This window comes from Equus caballus, chromosome 1 (assembly GCF_041296265.1).
Source record: "Equus caballus isolate H_3958 breed thoroughbred chromosome 1, TB-T2T, whole genome shotgun sequence".
NCBI lineage: Eukaryota > Metazoa > Chordata > Mammalia > Perissodactyla > Equidae > Equus > Equus caballus.
Genome location: NC_091684.1, coordinates 39911824 through 39939782, shown reverse-complemented (window position 1 = coordinate 39939782; position 27959 = coordinate 39911824). Strand labels below are relative to the sequence as shown.

The 27959-nt window shown below is 40.5% G+C and overlaps 2 protein-coding genes across 23 annotated transcripts in view; one reads left to right on the top strand and one right to left on the bottom strand.

Annotated features, from left to right (window-relative positions):
* LIPA (lipase A, lysosomal acid type) overlaps positions 1–27959 on the bottom strand; it is a 194384-nt gene that overhangs the window by 72061 nt on the left and 94364 nt on the right. The window lies entirely within an intron of this gene.
* LOC100071611 (interferon-induced protein with tetratricopeptide repeats 2) lies at positions 1485–24499 on the top strand. Of its 2 annotated transcripts, none has more exons than XM_070224531.1 (2): positions 1485–1647; positions 21578–24499. In XM_070224531.1, the coding sequence occupies exon 2, from the start codon at positions 21729–21731 to the stop codon at positions 22977–22979; it is 1251 nt and encodes a 416-aa protein (XP_070080632.1). In that variant the 5' UTR covers positions 1485–1647; positions 21578–21728; the 3' UTR covers positions 22980–24499. The 2 variants fall into 2 exon arrangements, with proteins under 2 accessions (XP_070080632.1, XP_014588788.2); XM_014733302.3 differs by lacking the exon at positions 1485–1647 and adding an exon at positions 17468–17783.

Sequence of the window (27959 nt, the reverse complement as noted above, 5' to 3'; positions counted from 1 at the left end):
CAAACTAAAATGAAGAAATCATATGGACTCAAAAATATGCTATAAATTCTTTTTTTTTCAATAAAGTGTCTTTATTTTTTTTCTTCCAGTTTTATTGAGATATCATTGACATACAACACTGTTTAAGTTTAAGGTCTACAGCATAATGACTTGACATACATGTATATTGTGAAATGATTACCATAATAAGTTTAGTTAACATCCATCACCTCACCTCATATAGTTATAAACAAAATTTTTTTTCAGCAGTGATGAGAAGTTTTAGGAGCTATTCTCTTAGCAATTTTCAAATATATCATACAGAAGTGGGCATCGTGTTGTACGTTACATCCCTAGTACGTGTTTATCTTATAACTGGAAATTTGCACTTACGACCACCTTCACCCAATTCCCCTGCACCCCTGCCTCTGGCAACCACAAATCTGATCTCTTTTTCTATGAGTTTGGGGTTTTTTTAGATTCAACACATTAGTGAGATCACACAGCATTAGTATTTTTCTGTCTGACTTATTCCACTTAGCATAATGCCCTCAAGGTCCATCCGTGTTGTCACATATGGCAGCATTTCTTTTTTTACAGCCAAATAACATTCCATTGTATAGATACCACATTTTCTTTACCATTCATCTATCAATGGACACTTAGGTTGTTTCCATGTCTTGGCTATTATAAATAATGCTGCAATGAACATGGGGATGCAGATATCTTTTCAACATAGTGATATCCTTTCCTTCAGATGTATACCCAGATGTGGGATTCCTAGATCATATGGCAGCTTGGTTTTTAATTTTTTGAAGAACTGCCATACTGTTTTCCATAGTGATATAAATTCTTCAAAGGCAGCTATTGAGTCCAGTAAGAATATTTCTGCTGCCTGCCAACACCTGGCCCATACATAAATGAAGACAGTAGAGCATGAAAAAGCAAGATGTTACTTTCAGAGAGAATTCAGAAAGGAGTTAATTCCTACAGGGAAACGATTGCTACATCTGCAATACAGCAGCTTTCAGCCACATGAGATAAACTGTGAAGACAGCTATCTGCCACAGAGCAGGCGTGCTGGCTGTCCTGGGGTTCACTGACAAGCAGAATGGAACAGAGGGAACAAGACATCCTACAGAGAAAAACATATTCAAATAGTGGCAAACTTTCCCTAGGCAAATCCAGTCATAGCAGGCAGTAAATATAAAACATTTCTCCAGATTTTTACTAATTTATTAGGTGGCTTAATTGGGTAAATTATAGGACTTTTCATGAATATAGGGACTAGGAGAAGAAGAGGAGTTTCGTGGGAAAAGATAAGTTCCATTTTAGACTTATTGAATTCATTTATGATAGAAGTCAGCAATTTTTCTCTATAAAGGGCCAGATAGTAAATTTGTTAGGCTTTACAGGCCATACACAATCTCTGTCACATGTTTTCCTGTGTTTGTGTATTTACAACTATTTAAAACCATTAAAAAAAAAAAAAAAACCAACCTTGAAGGCCATACAAAAACAGGCAGAGGAATGGATTTGACCCCCAGACCGTAGTTCACCAGCTCCTGCCTTATAACTATCCCCAGGGAAGATGTCCAGTAACCTACTGGAAGAATTGCTTGAGTCTAAGCTGAAGGTTCTCAGAGAAATGGATAGGTAGATATACAGGTATGTATATATTTATATCTATATGTTTATTTACATATACATGTTTTTACCTATCTATCTTTCTCTGTCTCTCTACACACACATACTCTTGGGTATCATCAATAGGTCAATTAGAATGATGATGGTAGATAAGTACTTCCACAAAAAATATCTTGAATCTAGATGCTATCTTGCCAAGTCTTAGTTTACTCAGCAAGACTGGTTCTATTATATGGGAACTCACAAAGAAAACACAGACCATAGCCTAATTCTCCTCAACTTGGCCAACATTGTCTCTCACAATCTCTCTCCAGGAGCACCTTCTTAGGCAAGTCAACTCCTCAACTCTTAGCAACTTTGATGCTTATAATACAATACTGTTGACTATAATCACAATGCTGGGCATTAGGTCTCCAGAACATATTTATCTACTTAGTTGCAAGTGTGTACCCTTAAACCACATCTCCCCAATTCCTCCACCTCTCCAGCTTCTGGTAACCACCATTCTACTCTCTGTTTTCACAAGTTCAGCTTTTTAAAATTCTACATATAAGTGATATCATACAGTATTTGTGTTTGTCTGACTTATCTCACTTAGCATAATGCCCTCAAGACCATTCATGTTGTTGCAAATGGCAGGATTTCCTTCTTTTTTATGGCTGAATAATATTCCATTGTGTGTGTGTGTGTGTGTGTGTGTATACATATATATAGGATATGTGATATATATATCACATTTTCTTTATCCATTCATCCACAATGGACATTTAGGTTGTTTCTATATCTTGGCCCTTGTGAATAATGTTGCAGTGAACATAGGTGTGCAGATATCTCTTTGAGATACTGGCTTCAATTCCTTTGGATATATACCCCGAAGCGGAATTGCTAGATCATATGGCAGTTCAATTTTTAATTTTTTGAGGAACCTCCATACTGTTTTCCATAATGACTATACCAATTTACATTACCACCAAGAGTATATAAGTGAACCTGTGTAGTTTATATCCAGAGAATCCTTGCTCTTAAGCCCCACAATCAAACAACTAAGATTCTAGAGTCAGACAGACCTCGATTGCCTCCTTGGGCATGTTGCTTAAGCTCTCTGAGTCTTCTCTTATTCATCTGGTAAATGTCCACCTCTCACGTGGCATCAAATGGAGTAAATCAGATGAGTCCTATAAAGCCCTGAGCAAAGATTCTCAATCAATGTTAGCTAGTGGTGTTCCTGGTGACAGCAATTCTCCTGAAGCTACATAAGTCTAGTGGTCATTTAGACTTCTGGTTCTCTGACTGCTATATCTCTGGTCCACCCTTTAGGAAATTTTCCTCTCCCTTGAACTTCCTTACACATACTTCCTCCAAAACATTTCATCCCAGTTGAGTTCCCAACCAGAAAGATCAAAGCTCTCCTGGCCAAAGTCTTCTTTTCCCCCAGCAAGAAACCAGGGTGGCTGCAAGTTAGTTGTGCTTGCCAGGATAAATTTCCATGTCATATTTGCAAGTACACATAAAGGTATCCTTCATCAACAGCGCTGTGCTTCTCGTCCTCAGAATCTGCGGTCGGCTCAGGCAGATTTCCAAGCAGCAAATTAGCCTTTGCCATAATACTGCAGGACAGCTGGGCAGTGCTCAGCCTACAACCATGATGTAAAGGTTTTTTTCTTACATTGATCCCTTGAATTGTGTCTAATCTCTCAAAATCTCGAGGCAGATTTTTTTTTAAGTGCTAGATTTCAGCATCTGCTTAAATATTTAACATACCTTCATCTAGACAATAATTGTTTCAGGCATTTAAAATTCTGTAGCACTTCTGTACTCACATAGGGTCTCCCTAATGGGAGTTTTTAGAAATCTTAAACAGGAAGTGGCCAGTGACTGGAGGAAGGCAGGCCCTGGAGGCTCTGGGGGATAGGGGAGGGGCAAATTTATTTCATTTTGCCACGTGTAAGGATGAAAACCTGACAGAAATGTTCTTACAGACTTTTGTTTCTCTGTTTTTCATTTGAAAGGAAAAGTCAGGAGCATGGGGTTATTTAATTATAATTTTTAAGGGAAGCCTACTCTTTATCAGAGCTCAGCATAAGATTCTGAGTAAAGGATGGGTTGGGTTTAGCTAATTCTTTTCCAAAAAAACCACAGTCTGGCACTAAACCCAAATCCACATTTCTGAGGGCCCCTAAAGCCTCCAGAGAAGCTGGGCTTGATCAGTCCCAGTACCCACCCTCTCCTTTTCTGTTTTGTTTTTAATCTTCAGTGACCTTTAAAAAACACACACAAGAAACCTAACTAGAATCATTTCAGGATAAAAATACTATAAGCACACTAAAAAACTTTGGAAAAACATCAGCTAGTATAAGGGGAAAAAATTCATATCATCCATTATATAACCAACCCGAAATAAAATATTTCAACATTTGAAGGGCCGGCCCCGAGGCCGAGTGGTTAAGTTCACATGCTCCACCTTGGCGGCCCAGGGTTTCGCTGGTTTGGATCCTGGGCATGGACATGGCACCGCTCATCAGGCCATGCTGAGAAAGCATCCCACATAGCACAACCAGAAGGACCTATAACTAGAATATACAACTATGTAGTGGGGGGCTTTGGGGAGAAGAAGAAGAAAAAAGAAAAAAAAGGAAGAAAATTGGCAACAGATGTTAGGTCAGGTGCCAATCTTTAAAAAAAAATTTCAACATTTGATATATGCACTTTATGTGGGAAAGTTTTTACATTACAAGGTCTCCAGCCAGGTCACTGATGGCCCTGTAAAGAGATGTAGGTCTGGACGTTTGGACTTCCCTGGCGAGACTTGGAAGTGGGAGTAAGAGACTTGTGCAATGCTGAGGACCAAGCAGGAGCTCAGGCCGAAGCTGGACCTGGAGGCTGTCTGGCCTGTTGGTTTGGGCAAGCCCCTCAGTTCCACTTGATGCCCACTTCCCCAGTGGACTGTGGGGCACGATGTTCTGACCTCATACTCCATCCAAAAGCTAAACTATGAATTATATTCCCATGGTATTTTGAAGGCATTCCTCCATTGTCCTCTAGCATTTAGTGTTGTTGTTGAGAGGTCCAATAACATTTAGATTCTTGCTTTTTTATATAAATCCTTTTTCTCCTCTAGAACTTGTAGACTTCTCTTTGTCACCAGTGTTCTAGAAGTTTACCATGAGTACTTGATAAAGGTTTATTTTTATCCATTTGGAAACTTACAACTTTCAGTTCAGGGAAATTTCATTGGATTTTCCTCTTTTTTTAATTAGAAGTTTCTTGAATAACTTTTCTTCCTTTTATATTCTTTTTCCTCTCTAGAACTCTTATCATTCAGATATTGGTCTTCATAGACTGATCCTCTAATTTTCTTATTTTATGTACCCTATGTTTCCTGTCTTTATCCATTTGTTCAACTATTTGAAAGATTTTTTTCTAATTTTTCTTCCAATCTTTCTTTCGAGTTTTTCATTTCTTTAATTATTGTTTTAATTTCCAAGAGTTCTTCCAAGTTCTTTAAAAGTTCATTTTTTTCATAGCCTTTTTTTTATTTTATGACGCAATGTCTTCTCCAACATCTCAATTTATTGATGATAGTGTTGCTGTTTTAACTCTTCTTCTCCCTTGAAGTCAGTTTAACTATTTGCTTGTTTTGGCTGCTGTCCTCCATGTGACAGTCTTTCCTAAAATGTCTGGGGATACTTTCATGCCGGTTCATAATTAGTAGTGAAACACCAAAGCATGACCTGAAGTTTGGAGCACGTGTGGGGCTTGATGATTGGTCTTCCTTATAAGGTGATCTCACTGTACCATATTATTGGGGAATCCCTGATGTTAGTATCTTTAGGCTTTTTCTCTTGGACTTCCTTGATTCCCTCCATAACTGTCTTCTAATCTCTTGCCTAGAAAGAATAAGCCTGGCTGTAGCATTTTTTGGAGCTGAGTAGGAAAGAAGATGTGGTCTCAAAATTTAATACGCAAATATTCGTTTAACCATTATCTTTCAGCCTAGTACTCCAGACTTCAACTGTGCCTTTAATCTTGTCTCTAGGCCTCTCTATTTTATACTCTTTATGGAGTAAACCTACAGTCTTCTGCCGAGATTCGGGAGTGGGAGTTGCAAGGACCAGAGGCAGAATCTATAGGAATAGCTTCTTAAAAGTATTAATCAATCCTCATATTCTTAGCTCCTGTTCACCCCTATACACACACACTTCTGCAGCACCTCATGCCACTAATTCCTGAGCCTTTGGGGAATTCTGCCATTATATGTTGGGTTGTTTTTTGGATTTCCTCCACTGCTAATAGATGTAGTTTTCTCAGGTTTAGTATAAGGAATTACCACTTATCCATCTCTTTCAGAGTTTTGAAGATTTTGTTGCTTTGTGTTCTCTTTATTCTCTTTTCTTTCTGGATTTAAGCCTTCATAAACTCTGTCATTTTAGTAGGATTTGAGGAGCGAGCTAAAACAGACTCATGTGTTCAACTGATAGTCCTACAGTACCTTGAAATATATTCTTTATGAACTATCATCTAGTTTGTTTAAAATTTTAAGCAGTTGTAACTAATCCTGCAATGAACATCCTTTGTTCATAAACCTTTGTATCAGTGAGGGTTCAACCAGAGAAGCAGCAGCAGTGGGAGATATATACTAAGAGATTTAATGCAAGGAAGTGGCCTATGTGATTGTGAGGGCTGGCTAGGCAAGTCCAAATCCATAGGACAAGCCATCAAGAGAGGCAAGCTGAACTCCGGGGCGTGGGCTGCAGCTGCTGTCCACAGGCAGAATTTCTTCATCAGGGAAGCCTTAGTTCTCTTAAAGCCTTTCAACTGATTGAATCAGGCCCACCCAGATGATCTAGGATAATCTCTTTTACTTAAAATTAACTGATTATGGAATTTAATCATGTCTACAAAATCTGTTCACAGAAACATCTAGATTAACGTTTGACTCAATAACTGGGCATTGTATTTAGCCTAGCTAAGATGAGACATCAAAAGACCATCATAAACTTAGATTGAATATCTCATTTTCTGTACATTCCTAAAATTCAAATTTTTATGTCAAAAGCTCCTAGTCTTGCCACAATACCAGCCAAGTTCTTTATCAAAATATGTTCCAAACACTCATGTATAAATAGGAGTGTCCAACTCATCATATTCTTGCCAGCTATGATTAAAAATTTTTTTCTGGGTCCGGCCTGGTGGCATAGTGGTTAAGTTCACACAGTCCACTTCAGTGGCTCGGGGTTCACAGGTCCGGATCATGGGTGTGGACCTACACACTGCTCATCAAGTAATGCTGTGGTGGCATCCCACATAGAAAATAGGGGAAAGCTTGGCATAGATGTTAGCTCAGCAATAATCTTCTTCAAGCAAAAAGAGGAAGATTGGCAACAAATGTTAGCCCCAGGTCAATCTTCCTCACACACACACACAAAAATTCTGTAATTGAATAGTTTTAAATGGCTTTGAAATACTGTTGATTTAGTTTGCATTTCTTTGATTATTACTGACCATTTTCCACATGTATATTGGTAAATTATTATTTTTGTTTTGAGGAAGATTAGCCCTGAGCTAACTACTGCCAATCCTCCTCTTTTTGCTGAGGAAGACTGGCCCTGAGCTAACATCCATGCCCATCTTCCTCTACTTTATACGTGGGACACCTACCACAGCATGGCGTGCCAAACGGTGCCATGTCCGCACCCAGGATCCGAACCGCGAAGCCTGGGCTGCCGAGAAGTGGAAGGTGCGAACTTAACCACTGCGCCAACAGGCCAGCCCCTATATGGGTAAATTTTAAACTGCCTGTTCATATTACTATTTGCTAAATAATTTATTAGAGCCCTTTACATATTAAAAATAATATTTCTTGTCATACTTGTTGTAATCATTTATTTTCTGTCTTCTAGCTTGCCATTTGATTTTTGTGAAAAGAATTTGAGTGTGGCCTCTTTTTGTCATGTTTCTCATCTGCTCCAGATTCCCCTCCATCTCTGTAGGGAACCTGACTATTGCCTTTGTGGCTACAGAAAACTTGACCACTGACCAAAGCAAAAGGATGGTGGTTCATGGCATCAGATGGTACCCATCAACATAGAGTGGGGAGCATTTGTGTTATTGTTCCAATTCTTGAATCTGTCCTAAGAACCAGCTCAGTAAAGCAAATCAACTGAGTTAGTGACACAGGTGTTACTCCACTTATTGGACCAACTTCAGATGGATAAAAAGCTCACTGTGGGCCAATCTGAGTGAACTAGCTTTGTGCAGACTCCATCCCAGTGAAAGTTCTCCCAAGGGACATCTATTCATATCCAGCCCCAAACTATTGCCTTTTCATCTTCTCTTGACATCTTGGCCCCAGCGTTTCCTGTAGTTCCTCTGACTAGTTTGGTGGGTCAGAAGTTTAGGCCTACACCCTGGTTTCCATCCTTGAGAGAAGAAACAAAAAACCAACCTCACTAAACATTATTAGTCAATTACCACACCATTCTCCAACAGCATTTCTGCTGAGAGATTTACTTCTCCCTTTGCATTAGGAGCTCCAAAATCTCTGTGCACATCCTTCTCTAAGATAAGTGGGAAATGGGGTCGGCCCCATGGCCGAGTGGTTAAGTGCACATGCTCCACTTCGGCGGCCCAGGGTTTCGCCAGGTTGGATCCTTGGTGCAGACATGGCACCGCTCATTAGGCCATGCTGAGGAGGCATCCCACATGCCACAACTAGAAGGACCCACAACTAAAAATGCACAACTATGTACCAGGGGGCTTTGGGGAGAAGAAGAAGAAAAATAAAGTAAAATAAAGTAAAAATAAAAAATTGGCAACAGATGTTAGCACAGGTGCCAATCTTTAGGGGAAAAAAAGATAAGTGGAAATCAGTATGGCCCTTGGGAATAAATTTCCTCTACTTCCCCTTCCTTCAAGGCCATCCCTTCTGTCTGAGTCCATCTGGACTGCTATGACAAAGTACCACAGATTGGATAGCCTATAAATAACAGAAACTCATTTCTCACAATTCTAGAGGCTGGACATCCAAAATCAGGGTACCAGCATGATCAGGTGAGGGCCCTCTTGCAGGTCACAGACTTCTCCTTGCACCCTCACATTGTGGAAGGGTCAAGCTAGCTTTCTGGGGCTTCTTTTGTAAGGTCACTAATCCCATTCATTAGGACTCTGCTTTCATGACCTATGCAACTCCCAAAGGTCTCACCTTTAATAATATCACCTTGAGCATTTAGTTTTCAACATATGAGTTTTAAGAGGAGACAAACATTCAAACCATAACATTCTTCTTTACATTCTGACTAATCTCAAAATATCATGTGTGTTTTAACACTTAAGGGATCAGGGAGTGCAGTCACACAGACATTTGGTTAATTGATATGGCACTGTTCTTGCTGTGTGATACTGTGTAAGAAACTAGCTCTCTCAGTTCCTCATCTGTAAGTGGGGATACTTACCACTTGCCTCCTGGGGCTGCTGTAAACATTAAATGAGATGATTCCTGTGCAAGGCCCACTTGACTAATGTAAATTGTTGTTACACAGAATGATAATGATATTAATAAATAATATTTTCAGATGCTTCCTATGTGCCAGGCAATGTTACAGGTACTTTTTATATGTTATCTCATTTAATCCTCACAAAAGATATGAGGAATCTGAACTCAGAAAGATAAAACAATTCCTGGTCACAAAGAGAATGCAATAATTTCATTTCTCAGTAAATCCTCAGGCCCTGAGTTCTGATTTTTAAGGTTTCCTCGTTTTTTCTGTATAAGTCAGCTTCCTAGCAGGAAAATGATGTCAAAATCAAGCTGAGTAATTGAAGAAAGTTGAATAAAGAGGTGGGTTGAGTTTAGAGACAATAAGAGCCAATGTAATATCTTGGGGGTAACAACATACTGGGCCTAAAGGAGCAAGAAAAGGGAAAAGTTACAGGGACATAAAGAGAGAACAGTAAACAGAGGGCCAACTAACAGCAACTGTGGACTTCCTTAGAGGAAAGTTCTGGAGGGTGGAAGCCCCAGAAGTAAATATTTGAGGATACTGCTCCCTCTCTCTGATCTCTTGTTGTGTTTCCTTTTGGCCAAACCCACTGAGAAGCCAGAGACTGTGGAGATCACTGATGTCTACAAAGGCAGGTGGAGAAGGATGAATAATGGATCTGAAGGGGAAAATGGAAACTATCTAGTACTAATTCCATGATCTTATGACACATACATTACTTGATTTTTAGAAATGCATGGTCAAAAGCAAACAGTGAGGGGCAGAGGAGAGAGAAACACAAAGAAGTAAATAAAAATGAAAAGCATCACTAACATTTTGGTGTATATCTTCCCTAAGAAGCAAACTTATAAAACCATCCTCATTTGTCACTACCAAATCTTCACTCTGCCTAACTATGTGCCCTCAGCCTGCATCCCCTTCCATAATTTTGGAAGAATTATCCCTATTGTAAATTTTTAAAAAGCATCACAACTTTGTTTTGATTTACATCGTATTTCACCTTCTCAAAGACTCTCCAGTTATTATCAGCTCTTTTGTATCATCAGTTTTTCCATCCCTACTGAATCACCCCCATTAGCATATAACATTCATTAATATCACCCAGTTTCAAAACAATCTCCCCTTATCTATCTCTAGCTATACCCACCCAGCTTTCTGTTTTCACAGTGAAACTTGTTAGAATTGCCTCTTCACTTCTTGTTTTCTCCGCAACTCATTCCAAATGAGCATTTCCCGCCATCTCTCTTGACACACATCTCTTACAAAAGTCACCAATGACCAACATGTTGCCAAATCCAGTGGCCACTTTTATGTCCTCATTTTAGACCTTTTTTCAAGAACTAACTTTACCACTTCCTCTTTGAAACCTCTTTTTTTGTTCTTGTTTTTCACTAGTTCTTAGGGCAGCATTACCATGGAGTTGTCTTCCTTCCTCACTGGCCACTCCTTCTCAGCCCTCTCTGCTGCTTCTCATCTTCTATCCAATCTCTGAAAGTCACAGTGCCCCAAGGTTCTCTTGGGCATGCCCTCTCTTCTACGTCGACATTCCCTCTATAGGTAATGGCATTCAGACCCAAGGCTTTCAGAGCTACCTATATGGTCAGGACTTCCAGATTTATCACTCCAGGGTTGACCTCTGAACTCTAGACTCATCTATCCAACTACTGCCTTAATGGCTCCACTTGGATGTCCAATGGACATCTCAATTTATGCCAAAACAGAACTCCTGGCTTCTCCCATAAACCTATTTCTCCTGTTGTCTTCCTCAACTCAGTAAGTGTTACTATGTCCATCATGTTGCTCAAACCAAAAACTTACTATAATCCTAAGTTCTCTCTTTACCTTATACCCCAGATCCAATAATCAGCAAGTCCTGTTGACTCAGCCTTCAAAAATATACCCCAAATCTGGGGCTGGCCCCGTGGCCGAGTGGTTAAGTTCGCGCGCTCCGCTGCAGGCGGCCCAGTGTTTCGTTGGTTCGAATCCTGGGCGCGGACATGGCACTGCTCGTCAGACCACGCTAAGGCAGCGTCCCACATGCCACAACTAGAAGAACCCACAATGAAGAATACACAACTATGTACCGGGGGGCTTTGGGGAGAAAAAGGAAAAAATAAAATCTTTAAAAAAAAAAAAATATACCCCAAATCTGTTCACTTCTCTCTGTCTCTTCCGCTATCACACTAATCTTGGCCACCATCAGTCCTTGCCTGGACCTTGCCTAGACAATAGCTTCCTAAGCTGTCTACCAGTTTCCACACTTGACTTCTTAAAATCCATTCTCCATACAGCCAGAATGATTTTGTCCAAATATATATAAAATCAAGTCACTCCTCTGCTTAAACTCTCCCATAATACACACCCCTATCCATTGTTTCATATGTCACTTAGAACAACATCCATGCTTCTTATCCCATCTGACAGGCCCCAAGTGATCTGGTCTTTGGCTGATTCTGAGACATATCTCACATGACCCTCCCCCTGCATCAGATGCATCAGCTTTGTTTCTCTTTTTTTTTTTTTTAAGATTGGCACCTGAGCTAACAACTGTTGCCAATCTTCTTTTTTTTTTCCGCTTTTTCTCCCCAAATTCCCCAAGTACATAGTTGTATATTTTAGTTGTGGGTCCTTCTAGTCGTGGTATGTGGGATGCTGTCTCAATGTGGCCTAATGAGCAGTGCCATGTCTGCGCCCAGGACCTGAACCGGGGAAACCCTGAAACCGGCCAAGCAAGTAAACTTAACCACTCGGCCACAGGGTTGGCCCCCAGCTTCTTTTTTTTAAACATGCCAAGTTCATTCCTGCCTCAGGGCCTTTGCAGTTGCTCCTCTCTGTGCCAGGAAAGGTTCCCCCAACCTCTAGATCTTTGAAGACCTAGTTTTTTCTTGTCATTTAGGTTGCAGCTTAAATGTTTCTTCCTCAGGGAGTCTTTTTCAAACTACCCTACTTAAAATAACTCTAGCTCCCCCCTCATCACCACCAAATACCCAGACGGATCCTGACTAATACTCTCAGTTTTAATTTCATCAGGACAGCAGTAATCATGACCGGATAGTGTCACACAAGGATATTTTCTTGTATTCTCCCATATTTTCATTTAATGGTGTCTTCTTCCACTGGAATGTGAGCTGAGAGTAAGGATCTGTGTGTCTTCTTCACTGCTTTATCCCTACGGCCTAAAATGACACCTGCCCCAATACCTATTTAACAAGTGAATGACAGAGATATAAATACGTAAATTCATTTATTTGTTCAACAAACATTTGTAGACATGTATATGTACCAAGACACATACTCATACGTGTATGTATTTCAAATACTTGTTTAACAAGTGAATTATATTTACATAGCTGCTACCTATAGCTTTAGACTGCTAGTTAAGAGTGTAAGCTGTGAAGCTAGACTGCCTGGGTTCAATTCTACATCTGCCTCTAAATAAAAGAAAAATCAACTCAGTGGAAAAATGGGCAAAAGTCACGGACAGGAAATGAAAATGACTTTAAACCTATGAAACGATTATCAATGTCATTCCTATTAAGAGCAAAGCAAATCAACACTACAAGGGAGACCATCTCAGGTCAATAAAGAAAACACTTTCTCTAAGAGTGTAGTAACAAGGATGTGGGTAAGCAGGCTCTATTGCGCATTGCTATTGAGATTGTACATTGTATAGCTGAGGGAATTTGTTGCTGGCAATTAAGTATACAAGAATCTTTGCCCCAGAGATTCCACTCTTATTAATTTACTCTGTATTTGCATATGCACACAAAGACATGTACATGGATGTTCATGAAGCTTTGTTTATAATAACAAAACAGTGAAAACAATTCAAATATCCATCTTTAGGGGACTCAGTAATTTAACTTAATATTTCGTACATGGAATAGCATTACCTATTGTTAAATAAAACAGCAGTTCTAAATGTAAAAATATAGATAGAACACTATCTCTGAGATATATTAAAAATGAAAAGATAAAACTGCAGAAGAGTGTGAACAGCATGCTTTATTCAAAGGAAGGAAGGGCAGGAGGGAGAAAAAAAGAAAAAGCATATCACAAGTATGCATAGAATATTTAGGAAGGATATATTCCCTCTGGAGTAGCCTCTAAAGAGGAAAGTGGTTGTCTGGGAGTCTGTATCAGAGGAAGGCTTACTTTCAACTGTATATCTTTTTGAATTTGATTCCAAGAGCAAATATTACATAGTGAAATAAAGTAAGTAACAAAATAAATTCAAAACAAAGATGGTCAGGGCAGAATGCTGTGACCACCTCATTGGTGTCCACTCTGCATTTAGTTCCTATCATGTGCAGACCACACTAATCAATGTTTAAAAATCTCTGCACATAATTGACTAGTGTCTATTTCCAGGTCCTTCCCCATGACTTAATCTCTACCACCACCCACCCACTCACCCCACCTCAACAATACTCAAAATGTTCTCCAACTCTTTTCACCTACCCATAATTTTGTTCATCAAAATTGATTTTTGAAAATGTAACTGCCTCCTGGAAGTTTACTCTGACCACTTTCCTCCGTTTGACCACTCTCCTCTGTCTCTTCTGCCATCAGTATTAGGGAATTTACTTTTTTGTACAACAAACTTTTCTTGGGTTCCCAATGGGTGCCAAGTAACGTGATAAATGAGAGTGTACCAAGATGAAAAGCATACATGTTTAATAGTTCACACTACAATATTGTGCTTCTGTTGACAACACACACAATTTCAGTCGTCTCCTTTCCCAAAAATAGCTTCATCCATTCCATGTGCTTTCCAGTTTCCTTGTTTTTCTTTAAAGATTGGGACCTGTGCTAACAACTGTTGCCAATCTTTTTTTTTCCCCCTGCTTTTTCTCCCCAAATCCCCTCAGTACATAGTTGTATATTTTTTAGTTGTGGGTCCTTCTGGTTGTGGCATGTGGGACGCTGCCTCAGCATGGCCTAACAAGTGGTGCCATGTCCGCGCCCAGGGTTTGAACCAGCGAAACCCTGGGCAGCCAAAGTGGAGTGTGAACTTAACCACTCGGCCATGGGGCCGGCCCCTGCTTTCCAGTTTTGAAGGGCTTTCCTCTCTGTTGTTAGTGTGTGAAAGTTTAATCCTGCAATCATATTAGGAACTCCAGAAAGGCAGGGACCAGGGTTTTTATTTCATAGTGATACCTTCCTCCCCTGACACTGAGATGCAATTTTAGCCTGTGTTGCTTGGACTTGCATGAATTTGGGGGTCTCTGCCTCTAGCCCTTTAGAAAGTACAAAAGGAGTCTAAAGAAAGGTGCAGGGCCAGCCCGATGGCGCAGCAGTTAAGTTCAAACGATCTGCTTCGGCGGCCCACGGTTTGCCGGTTCGGATCCCGGCAGACATGGCACGGCTTGGCAAGCCATGCTGTGGTAGGCATCCCACATATAAAGTAGAGGAAGATGGGCACAGATCTTAGCTTAGCGCCAGTCTTCCTCGGCAAAAAGAGAGGATTGGCAGCAGATGTTAGCTCAGGGCTAATGTTCCTCAAAAAAAAAAAAAAGAAAAGAAAAAAAAGAAAGGTGCAAAGTCTGGTTGGAAACTGTGAAAGACTCTAAAAGCTTCCAGAGACCTGGTGAGGCAGCTGATAAGAGAGGTGCAAATGCTCCTACTGCCAGCTTCAAAAGAAATCCAGAGTTAATATACAAGTAGAGAACACATAAACATTTCCTCTGACTATCCTTGTTGTCCCTTGTACCATTATGTGGCCTTTTTCACTTCTCTTTTACCTACCAATGCTTCCATGATAATCTACTTCTAAAACTTTTTTATTCTCAGAATCAAACATTGACAAACATTTGAGGCATTCTTGGAGTGTACTAATGTTTTGCCTAAATGCTCTTCAATGGGATATTACCAATAAAGTTTCTACATGAGGACAGGGGTCTCTGGGACCAACAAGGTGAAAACAGAATCCCCACCCCATAGCAGAAGAGGTCAGAATAAGAGAGTCAATGTCAAAAGGAACCTCCCAGAGGATGGAGCCGGGGATGTGGAGAACGAGGGCAAGAGAGTTCCCATCAGAGAGCAGAATCAGGGTCTAACTGAGAAACTTTCACCATTGCCAGGATAGAGGGTCTTCAGAATGCCTATCCAGCAGAATTTCATCATTGCTACCAACTCGTGACCTCTGAGGTGATTCCCTGTTCCTGTTTTTCAAATTAGAATGTATTATGGTTATTACGCCCTACCATTGTACATGGTTCACATGAATTACCTAGTCTCATCTAGTCTTTTAGTTTTTTATCACCAGATCACAAGGAGTCACACCCAGACCATTGAGGAGAACAGTGAATCACCCAGAGATCTCTGACCATGAGCTGGTGCAATGATTGCCTTGACTCTGAGTTGACTCCCTTGGGAAAGGTCTGAGTATGCTCTGTGTTTGGGAAGGGTACGTTATGGATATTAGGGCCAGAGCAGACAGTGTGATAGAAACAGCTCTGGCCCACCCAAATGAGTGCTCCTGCTTCCATAGTATGAAGTTGTTACTGGGAGGGGGGCTTCCTAGTCTGGATCTATGTTTCCCAACTGCCCCTTACATCTAAGCAGACCATGAATTGCTTGGTCCCACTCCTAGCATTTCTGATTCACTAGGTCTGGGATGGATTCTGAGAATTTGCATTTCTAGCTGGTTCCATGATCATGCTGGTACTGCTGGTGGTTGATGACCATGTGAGAGCTGGTATACTATACCCTCTTTGTAGCTGATGCAGCCCCTCAAGCTGGCTTTCCTCATTCTGAGTACAGCAAACACGGAGTCTTAGTTTAGGTTGAGACAGGGGCAGCCCTAGGCATATATTCTAGGACACTGACACATCAGTATTTGTAACAACCGCAGTAAACAGAACTCTCACTGAGTCAGTTTCATTTTTCTCAAGATAGCAATATTGCCAGGAAAAACTGCTTTTCCTTTCCGGTTTCTATTTTGCAATCATACCGTGTTTTCTCACAACTGTTAGAACCCTATCGTGGTAGCATTATACACAGGCACTGGCCACACAGATTTCTGAAGAGTAAATCAGTACCTTTAGGCACTTTCAAAACTCACTGACCATGTGCCTTCTCTGTGCTTCTCCCCAGCCAGTACCTTTATTAATAAGATTTAAACATTTCTATACAATAGTTTTCTTGAACGCAAATTCCAAAAGACAAAACAAAACCCACAATGTTCCTAGTTTCATATTTCAGCATTTCTTGTAATTTGACATACATTTCTATAAATACATAATAGAATTTGTAAATAGAACTAAGAACTTGTAACTCTTGAGTGAGATCTAAAAGTAAGGTTTTCCAACTGGGATAGGCTTAGCTGTGTATTCTAATAAAAGGGTAGAGGATTGTCAAGAAGCATAGCTTCTGCTTCCACGCTGCCCAAAGCAGAAAAATCCACAATAATGAATGCTTTCTCCAAGACTGAATAGCCCACCTTAGCAACCTCAGTTTTATCAGAGAATATGTTTCACCTATGCTCTGTGTAATTTCCTGACCTCAAAGACACCTGGTGCTATTACCTTTTTTCCCTTGGGTCTATGTACATTGTAATCCCTTTGTGATTAAGTGTATGAATAAGAAAAAAGCAAAGAAATCACATTTCTTCTATCATAACAAATCGCTATGGCTGCAAATTGCCATGTGTGAGTGCTGAATACCAGGGTAACCCATGGAGATTTAAAATGTTATTGAGCTCAGGGAAGCCAAGAATGTGCAGAGATGTTAGGAATTGTTTGGCTTAGATTAGTGGTCATGATGGATTGTGGAATGTTAGAGGAACTAAAGCTCTGGAAAAAGCAAACATAAAAAGTTTCCCTTCTGGTCTCTTTGGGTAATGATTTTAGTTCTTAATTATAATAAACACTAACATTTACTTATGTGCCAGGCCTTATTCTAAGGATATTATGTATTAACCCATTTGGTCCTCACAACACCATTATGAATTGGTAGCAGTATTATCCCCATTTCTCAGGAGAACAAACTAGAACACAGAGACTTTAATAATTTCCACAGTGCCACAGCATATAAATGGAGCCTGGTTTCAACTCCAGGTAGACTGACATCAGAGCCCATGGTTCTAATCAGGTATTCATTCATGCAACTACATTTTGAATGCCTGCCATGTGCCAGGTATTATTGCAGGGACTGGAGGTTCAGCAGTGAATGAAACAGATGAAAACTCCTGCCCTGTGGAGGTCACATAACTGCTCCTTACAGTGGCCTGCAGGACACATTGGTAATAAGGGTGGGCACGGTGAGGATGGGTTAACATTGCAATAATGAGGCAGGGTGCTTGGTAAATGTATCCTTCTCCAAGTTGGGCTCCCTCCTTCAGCTGATCTAAGACATGATATAGTTCACAAAGAGGAAGTTCTTCTGACTCACTGCATAGAGTGGGGGTAGGGGCCCCAAATGGTCTTGCCTCTTACTCAAGATTCATTTTCTCTTAGAGCTCTGCCAATTTCACTTTCCAGTTTCAATTTCTCTGGCCTAAAATCAATTGCAGAGGAAATGAGGCTAAGGAATCAGGTGATGCTTCCATATATAGGTCTCTGTGGCAATTACTTGAGGCAGAGGAGATTTCTGAAGAGCACAGTAGCCTAAACTGCAGCCTTTCAGAACAGCTGAGAAGTTCACGGCAATCATGGGGTAAGGATTCTCCCTTCTCTAATCTCTGTGAAAATGTCTAATCAATCTTAATGTGGAATGCGAATCCTAAACAGCCGTGCTCCAATGAACGCAAGTTCCAGAATTGTTTTGCTTTAGGGTTTGTTTATAGCCTTACCACCTACTGGGGAAGCTGAGCGCTGAGGTCAGAGAGGAGTGAGGCAGGAAGGAAGGGGGCAGAGACAGAGCGATGTTTAATCAGGCAGGTGCTTCATTTAAAGTTGGGGTCTGGGGGAGTTGCTCCTTTAGACTGTCTCTCTTTTGTTTCTTATTTGAAAGGATTAAGTGAGGGGCTTTTAATAAGATTCTCATCTAACAAAAGATCTCTTTTTTAGCAGATATTGTTAAAAATGTATTCAAGGTAAGCAACCCTACTTCATGCTAAGGTGGATATTACTTTTAATGTGTTCATTCATTTCAGATTTGTCTTACGGCTGGTAAAATGTATTCATTCATTCAACCAAAATATATTTTACCCCAAAATTCTACTGATTGGCTAAAGTCCTCCCATCTGAATTATGAATTGGAAATGGAGTGCTTGGAGAAAATAGTCCCCACCTCTAAAATCCTCTCACACTCCGGCAACATAAGATTGCCCTGGGGAGGAAGTGTTAGCTCATTGGGTAGGAAGCAGCTTTCTGTTTTCTCCAGTTTGAGGGTGAGGATGCCTAAGCCTCAGTCTTGGGGGCTTACAGAATCCAGCAACACCAGCCCCATCTCTTACTTCCTAGGGCACACAGTACGCTCCTTCTATAAGTTTCCTGATCTCTCTTCTAGAAACAATATTTTTTTTGCTAATATGCATGTCTGCCTGATAGAAAAAAAACATATTTGAGGTATTTCCAGATGTCTGTTTCTACAGTAACTCAGAATCTTTAGAATCCTTGTTCCTATTTCTTAGAATTTTAGTATGATCTTCTCTTAGAATTTTTGCCATAATAATACAGACTTATCGGTCTTTCTTGTAATTTTCTTTGATTCTTTAGCTATCGGCTCTGTCACCAGGCATTGCCCCTGTGCTCTAAGACAGTGGTTCTCAATTTTGAGCATGCCTAAGAGTTTACACCTGGAGAGTTTACAAGATGGATTCCTGGGCTCAAGCCCCTACCCCAGATCTGATTTGGTAGTTCTAAGTTGGGATCCAAGGAGGCACATTTCTAACAGGCTCCTGAGTGGTACTGGTACTGCTCTAAGACACTGTGGTGGCAGCATCAGATCTGAGCCTGGCAAATGGTGACACTGTGGCTTTCATCCAGACAAGAGGCAGGGGACGAAATTATTGTGGTTGTGTAAACAGTTGGAACTTCTAGAGCTATCAGGAGTAGAAGTCTGACAAGTCTGAGTCCAGGAAGCAAGTATCTGGGACCAGCCTCTGATTTACCAGTGGAAATAAAAACCCATAACCACACAGTGCAATTGGATGCCTTTTGAATGGCTGCTCAAAGGGATTTTATCTAAGTGTATATATTAAATGTCTCTATCCTGCAAATGCACAACTAACCATATGTTTTTGTTTTATATGTTAGAGATCATTTCAACTGTATTCGCTCTCTTTGTAACTTTTATAAAATGAGACAGGAGCTAAAGAGCTTATGTGCTAAGGGAATCTTCCTGTAACCTCACTGAGAAGGAAAGTAGATCAGATTGGACATGAACTTTTCAAGGGAAGACTGCTGTCATTACAACGCCAGATACCAAGGCAGGCACTCTCTTGGGCTCCCTGCCCCCTCCCCCCATGTTACATGGAGAGGCTCAGACAACCTGGATCTTCGCTAAGACCTGCCCCGGGCTTTTAAAGGACAGTGGGTCCTTCCCTGAGCAGAAACTCCTACCCATTTTCCCTCCTGTTTTTTGTTTATTCTGCTCGAGGGAGTTAAGTCTCCACTTGTTTCAAGTAACAGATATGAGCAGGAACTGATTTAAAGTTCCTGGAATGGCTGACAGGACCTATGCATAGGTCTATAGCAACCCCAGGAGGAGTAGAACGAACACTGGAGAGCTTGAGGGACCCAGACTCTGTGTCTTCTCCGTGTGCATCTGGGTCACTCACTCTGCACGATATATTATGGAATATGGTCACCATCAGACCACCAGCATGCACAGCACTCTTTTTAACATGTAAAAACGGGCTTTAGCTCCCTCACTCCCTCTCAGTTTCGTTTCCAGCTTTCACTTGAGTTTGGGTGCCCAGCCCTGGTCCAATCAAATTAGGGGATGGAAGGGGGCTATAAAAAGTGAAAGATAGGGGGCAGGAAGAAAATGGGGGAATAGAATTTTCCATTTGGACAAGTATTTCAAAAGTGATCCTTGCCACATAACATGACTTCCCAGATGTCTACTGGTTCTCTATGTCAGAATCCATAATATTTAGAATATCAGCTCCTGATAAAAGAGTTAATTCATATATACCATGAAAAAAACCTTTTTTTAAGTGAGAAAAAGCTAAATTTCAGGTATTTTAATACATAGATAATGTAGAGAAACAATTTTAGGCAATTAATGATTTTTAACCTACACATTTCCAAAGTTATTCAAGATGAGCTTTTTGTTTATTTGTTTGTTGTTTCTATTTGGTTGGTTTTGCATATTTGTTTGTCTGTTTGTTTCTTTTGAGGATCAACACAAAAGAGAATGGAAAATCTTTCCAGAAGAGTTGCAAGGGCACTAAAGGAAAAAGAGCATTTTCCATAAGAAAAGATGCTAGCTGTCTTGTGGGCCTCCTCCTGTAGCCACACTTCTAACCCCATTATGAAAGCAAACCACAGGAGAGCAACAATAAAATTTCAAAAGAAAATTAAAGCAACAAATGTAGAATTATTAATAGATTAATTCAATGAGACATGCTAAGAACAGAAATCACCAGGCTAAGAAGTAGAGGGGGGAGGGGGGAGCAAAAATTGATTATATTTTATTCCAAAATAAAATTTTAAGACATTGCTAACATATATAATAATAATAAAAAAGTTAGGAGGTAGAATAATACAAAAGCAGGGGAAATGAGTAAAAATTAAGAGTGGTTGAAAATAAGATTTAAATGGTTAAGATGGCAAAGTTAGGAAAAAATGAGAATATAGAATGTCAAAATAATAAAAAGACAAAAACAATTTAATAGAAAAATTTGGATAAACAAAAAGAATCAATTAAAGATATATGACAAGCTCAAATAATTAGACAGGAAATAGAAAGTAATAAAGATTTAAAAAGACAAATTAAGGAGAACTAAGGAATTAAAAATATAGAAGACAAAAAATGGAGTTGAATTTCAGATGGATAAAAAGAGATTAAAATCAGGATGGCAAAACATTAAAAGAATAGAAAATTATACAATTAAAATTTCAAAATACAAAAGTAAATGCTAGGTAAAAATGAAGAACAGAAACAAAAAGCAAGTAAATAGACTTAAAAATTACCTAAAATCTAACCTCTGCTGAAACCACTTCCCTCAGATTTGGCAGCCCCTGCAGAGGCCCTCGTAAGCAGAAAGCGGAGGGCCAGCACTACCTCACAAAAACTGCCTTACTCAGGAAAACAGCCCGAGGCTCAGAGACCTGCCCACTCCCTCCCCCTAACTCTTTTGCTGCTATTGTCACCCATTCCTGCTTCCGTCAGCATTTAACACAGGCCAAAATATAGAAAGAGAAAAAAAGAATTTTCCTTTTTGATTGGAGCAAACGCCCTTTAGGAGGAAAAGAATCCTATTTGCCATACTCCCCATTTCTTGCCAACCGAATCTGCGCTATGTCTCAAAATGTCCATCTTTGTGTTTTTCCCTACAGTGAGACCACAAAGAACTCCTTGGAGAGCAGCCTGAGGCAACTAAAATGCCATTTCACCTGGAACTTGTTAGAAGGAGAAAAGTCCTTGGATAATTTTGAAGACCGAGTGTGTAACCAAATTGAGTTTCAGAACAGTGAATTCAAAGCCACGATGTACAATATATCGGCCTACATAAAACACCACAGAGGCCAAAACGAGGCAGCCCTGGAGTGCTTACGGCAAGCTGAGGAGTTAATCCAGCGAGAGCACGCTGACCAAGCAGAAATCAGAAGTCTGGTCACCTGGGGAAACTATGCCTGGGTCTATTATCACATGGGCAGACTCTTGGAAGCTCAGATTTATGTAGACAAGGTGAAACAAGTGTGCAAGAAGTTTTCCAGCCATTATAGAATTGAAAGACCTGAAATAGATTGTGAGGAAGGGTGGTCACGGTTAAAGTGTGGAGGAAACCAAAATGAAAGGGCAAAAGCATGTTTTCAGAAGGCTCTGGAAAAGAACCCAAAGAACCCAGAATTCACCCCTGGATTGGCAATTGCGAGCTACCGTCTAGATAACTGGCCACTGCCTCAGAATCCCGTTGACTCTCTGAGGCAAGCCATTTCGCTGAATCCTGACAACCAGTATGTTAAAGTCCTCTTGGCTCTTAAACTTCAACAGCTGGGCGAAGAAGGTGAAGGAGAGAGGTTAGTTGAAGAAGCTTTGGAGAAAGCCCCGCATGCAACAGATGTGCTTCGCAGTGCAGCAAGGCTGTATCGAAGCAAAGGTGCCCTGGACAAAGCTATAGAACTGCTTAGAAAGGCTGTAGAATGCATGCCAAACAATGCCCACCTGCATTACCATATTGGGTGCTGCTATAGGGCAAAACTCCTCGAAATACAGAAGGTAGGAGAGAATGAGGTGTACGGGAAAAGAGAGAAGGTACAGGAACTAATAAGACGAGCTGTGGATCATTTAAAGAAAGCTGATGAGATCAATGGAAATCTCTCTCATGCCTGCTCCTATCTTGCCTGCCTCTATGCACAAGCAGGGCAGTATGAGGAAGCAGAGTATTACTTCCAAAAAGAATTCAGCAAAGAGCTTACTTCTGTAGCCAAACAAGTGCTCCATCTGCGATATGGCAACTTTCAGCTGTATCAAATGAAGTGTGAAGACAAGGCCATCCTCCATTTTATAGAGGGTGTGAAAATAAACCAGGAGTCCAAGGAGAAAGAAAAGATGAAAAACAAGCTGGAAAAAATTGCCCAAACCAGACTGTCTAGAAACAGAGCTGATTCTGAGGCTTTGCATCTCTTGGCATTTCTTCAGGAGGTAAACGGAGAAACGGGACAAGCAGATGAAAACTCTGAAAGGGATTTGGACTCTGGAAGCCTCATGCCTTCAGCATCTTTAGCTGAGGAATGAGGAACCTGGACATGGCGCCCTCAGGGCTACTGCTAGAAGGGAGCTGAAACCCCTCAACCAAGTTCGTATTCAAAATATTTAACAACTGGTGTGTCATAGGCATGCACTAAGACACTGGCCACCGTACTAGATCAGGGTTATGGAGAATTCTTCTGGGCCAGGTGTTAACACTTGAATTGCTCAAGGAGTTCTGGGACAGGCATTAGGTTGGGGGTAGGTCCTGGGGCTTGGTAAAGGGGCTATTTTCCAATGGAATTCTTGGGATCGGTTTGCACAGGGACATTTGCTTAGTCACCCTGCATAGGGTGATGCCTGGGGTATGTTTCTATGTTGATATAAAGCAGCCAGATTGCTCACACCGGTAGCAATGTGGTCCATTTTTACAATGTTTTTCCATCCTTGGAGTCGTTTTAGATCCTGTACAGCTCAGCCCTGCATAGGCACTAATGTGCTGCGTCCATCCAAAGGCTGGAGGAACAAAGCTTAGAGAGGGCTTGGTGTCCCCTCTCTCACTTCTGCCTCCTTCCCCCTTCTCCTCCCCAGGCAATCCTCAATCTAGACTCTCCTACATAACATGGGTTCAAGTGTCCCATTAACTGAGGTGGGAACATAGTTTGAAAAAAAGAGCAGAGAACAGGTCAAATCTAGAAGGCACATATCTAGCAGAAGCAATGTGGTCCAGGCAACCACAATAGCAGAGTTTCAGGAGCCACGCAGGGAAATTTTACCTCCTCTCTGCCCTGCCTGGAATCATAATACAGCATGTGAAGAACAAAAGAAAGAGGATTCAAATCTTCAGGGAAACCACAAAATTCATGGTATGCTTGTGGTCATTGGGATTTTCTAGGTAAATACTGCATGACCTGAAACATCAAGGTTAGTGTGAAGCAAAACAGAGTCAGCTGGGCCAGCATGAGATCACCAGCCACCCTCTGGGTTGCAAAATGTTTGCCTGTTGGAATTAGCTTAAATTTAAATGGTGGTTACCAGGGCCTGGGGGTGGGGGAATGGGAGAGATGTTGTTTAAGGGTATAAAGTTGCAAACTTGTGGATAAGTCCTAGAGATCTAATTAATGCACACTATAGTGATTATAGGCACAATGTTGTATTAGAATCATCAAACTTACTAAGAGATAAGATCTCAATTATTCCCACCACAAAAAAAGAAATGATAATTACATGGTGTAATAGAGATTCTATCACTACAATGACAATCATATTACAATATAAAAATGCATCAAATTAACATGTTGTACACGTTAAATTTACAGAATGTTATATGTCAAATTATATTTCAATTAGTTTAAATAGATATTAACATTTTATTAAGCAATTAAAGCATTATACTATAAAATTCAAGCTGTTTTTAAATTAAATTCTAACTGGAACACGGTTTTCATGTTATTATCTGTATTAAAAATAGTGTGTGTGCACTTGAGATTATCAATATGCAAAGTATGGATTCCTGAAAAAATACACAGATTTAATTAATAAATAACTTAGGTGTGATGGAACATAAACAAGTGTTCTGGTTTTTCTGAAATTTTGCTGTACCTTAAGTCTTCCAGACTCAGCTACGCATAAATGAAACATTACCCTGGGGATGAACTGGCTCCATAGAACCCAGACTGGTCTACTATCATGACCACTGAACAAAAGAAACATTTTTTTCTACAGCCTTAAGAGTCCAGGCTTACCCTGACACCCACCACCACACAGCTTCATATACACAAATACCCTGTCCCCACACTGACAGAGGGTGGGTTGCTGCCCTTCTCTGTTATATCTTGTTAACATCCTGTGTCCACATTCTCTGTCCTCTTCTGAGCCTTCATTATGAGAAATGAGGAAGTGTGGCCAATTCTGTTATGCCCCCTCCTGGAGGCATTCTAAAGGATGTTGGAGAGTTTTCCCTATTAAGTACAAAATAGAAAGAGACACAAAGCCCTGAAGTTGCTCTTGTTTGTCAAGAGGCCTCTGGTGGAAAACACAATTCATACCAGCTGCAAAGGTAAACTCATTCCATTGGACTGAATTGGACAAGCGTCCATCTCGGGGAAAGGTTCAGCTCACTTTGCCTGAGTGACTTATTATTGGATCTGGTGCCTGGGGAGGAAAACCAGGAATGTTCTGAGTGGAAGGTAAGATGGGCAGGTAAGCTGACCTTGAGAGAGGACCACTGGCACCTGTAGAGGGCTAAAGAAGGTACACCAGGTGTATGTAATCTTGTCATTGCATGGCATGCCACCCAAACCCTTGCTGGAACAGGACCCTGAAAGGAAAGAGGAGGAAAGGCTAGGGAAGAGGTGTATGACATATTATACTTGATATTTAATTGAAGACTTAAAGCTAACAGAAATGACTGAAAAACAATAAGGAAAATTATGAGCGTAGCTCATGTTTCCTGAAATCTCATTATCAGGGATAAGAAATGAGCCACATCAATTGGAATGACTTGAATTCCCTGGCTCTTAACCACACCTCCCAGTGCAGGATGTTTGACTCCCCTCATATCCTCACCCAGGTAGATAACAAGCCCCCAGTAGGTGTCTCCTCGGTGTTGATGAACAAGTCCGTCAGAATCATCTAATCACATCTGCTATGGGTATTGCTCCAGCACCCACACCCATCAATGTCCTCTGTCCTCAAAACTGCTTCAACACATCTCATCATTCTCTGTATTTGACTGCCACCTTCAGAGTACTGATATCCCTGCCAAAAATGTTCTCAAGTGTCTCAGTGCCCATGAAGGCAGGAGGAACATTTCTCTCATTCCTGTCTGTGTTCCAAGTACTACTAATTACTCCTCAGCCTCAGAGTCCTCAGTGAAAGATTCATCAGGCTCTGCTAGTAGCCCCTTTTTCCGTAGGGCTCAAACACAGTCCCTGGGGCAGCCAACCTTGAGTCATGCTCCACTTTCATCTTTCCTCCCACCTCTGGTCAACTGACTTGCACAATCTGCTTCCACTAAGACCAGAAGCATGGAAGTGTTAGAATCCTAAAGATAAACAGAAATAAGACTGTTAGGATCCTTACCATGTGCATCTTCAACCTTGGATGCCAATCTGGGAAATGTGGGTTCCAAGTAGAGACCACATGCTCCTGTTTCCTCCCTTCCTCCACCATTTCCTCCATCATTTATTTTGGGGGAGCGACTAACTTAATTTGACTAATTCGACATTTTCCATAGAATTTACAGAGCAGCTGCCTCCTTGCTGGTAATCTACACCTTCTTGGGAGGCTGCAAACAGGGAAGCTGACTAATATCTCTAATGTAAACTGGTGCAATGACTTTGGAAAACAGTCTGGAAGCTCCTCAGACGGTTTAATGTCGAGTTACCATATAACACAGCAATTCCATCCCTAGGTATATACCCAAAGAGAAATGAAAACATATTCACCTAAACTTGTATATGAATGTTCATAGGAGCATTATTTATAATATTCAAAAGTGGATCCATCAACCAATGAACTGATATATTAAATAATGTACATCCATACAGTGGAGTATTATTTGGTAATACAAATAAATGAAGTACTTACTGATACATGCACAACGCAGCCGAACCTTGAAAACATTAGGCTAAATGAAAGAAGCCAGTCATGAAAGGTCACAGATTATTCGATTCTCTTTACAGGAAATGTCCAGAGGTGGCAAATTTATACAGACACACAGTAGATTAGTGTGTGCCTAGGGCTGGGAGAAAATGAGAGGACTGGAGATGATAGCAAAGGAGTATGGGTTTCTTTTGGGGGTAATGAGAATGTTCTAAAACTGATTATGGTGACAGTTCATAGCTCTGTGAAATGCTGAAAACTCTTCAATTGCACACTTTGAATGGCTGCATTGTATGGTATGTGATTATATTTCAATATAGAATAGGGAATGAGCACTCGTTTCAAATGTATAAAAAGAAAGCAAGCTTTTCTTTCATCATCTTCTATTTTTAACTCTAAGTTTGTTTTCATTGTATCATGTCCTTATGACCAGCTTTGTAAATACTGTCATTGCTTTTCACTCAATAGATATGTTAGAGATATTCTGTATTCTATTTTCTGAATAGAGGATGGATATGAAAATCTGTTCCCGCATGATTTTATTTTTAAACACCCATACCCAGGAACCATTCATCAGTAAATTTCCCAAAGGAAGAGTCCAAATGCAGAAGAAAATTTGACTCAATGTCTAAATCTAAATCTACAAGTGTACACGTTTTAGAGTACTGTGAATTTCTTAGTAAGCAGAATGTTATTCAACCACCATACGCAACTGTTGCAAACACCACACTAATTCATGAGTGCTTCTTGAGCCAGGAATTAGAATAAGAAGAGAAGCAAAAAAATAGGCAGCTGGTGCTACTGTGCTGGAAAATAATTCTTCATTATGCAAGAACCTATTACATCCAGGTTGAGAGGAAGGCTTTGACCAGTTCAGTAAATTTTCCTTTACTCTGATCTAACTGCTTCTGCCGCTCACATCTTCTCTGTACTCCAAGCAGTGTCTGTCTCTAAAACCTGCATCCTCACAATGCAGAAACTTTCATGATACAATTCAATTTCCTTTCGTTTTGAGCCAAGAAGTCAAGAGATAGACATACGTTTTCCCTGAGCTGGATGTTCAGGGTTCCAAGTCCAACCGTGCCAGGATTAAGCAACAGATTCTGAGTAACAGAGATGCCATGTGTTCTTTTAAAAATTTACATTTTTTGTGTCTGTGAAATGTGGGGCCCTCTAAAGCACAGCACCAAGGGCAGGGTCCCCTTACTTGGGTGTAAGGGTGGTATTTATACCTTTCATCGTATCACAGTATTTATCAAGTATTGTTTACTTTTATCAAGGTATGTCACTTTATTACTACCAGGATAACAAACTGTTAAGGAAGACAACCAATCAGAATTATAGGTCTTTCCAAGTTGCAGCTCACTTTCACTGGACATGACAACAACCTCTCAACTGAAAGTATCTTACGATACTCCAGTT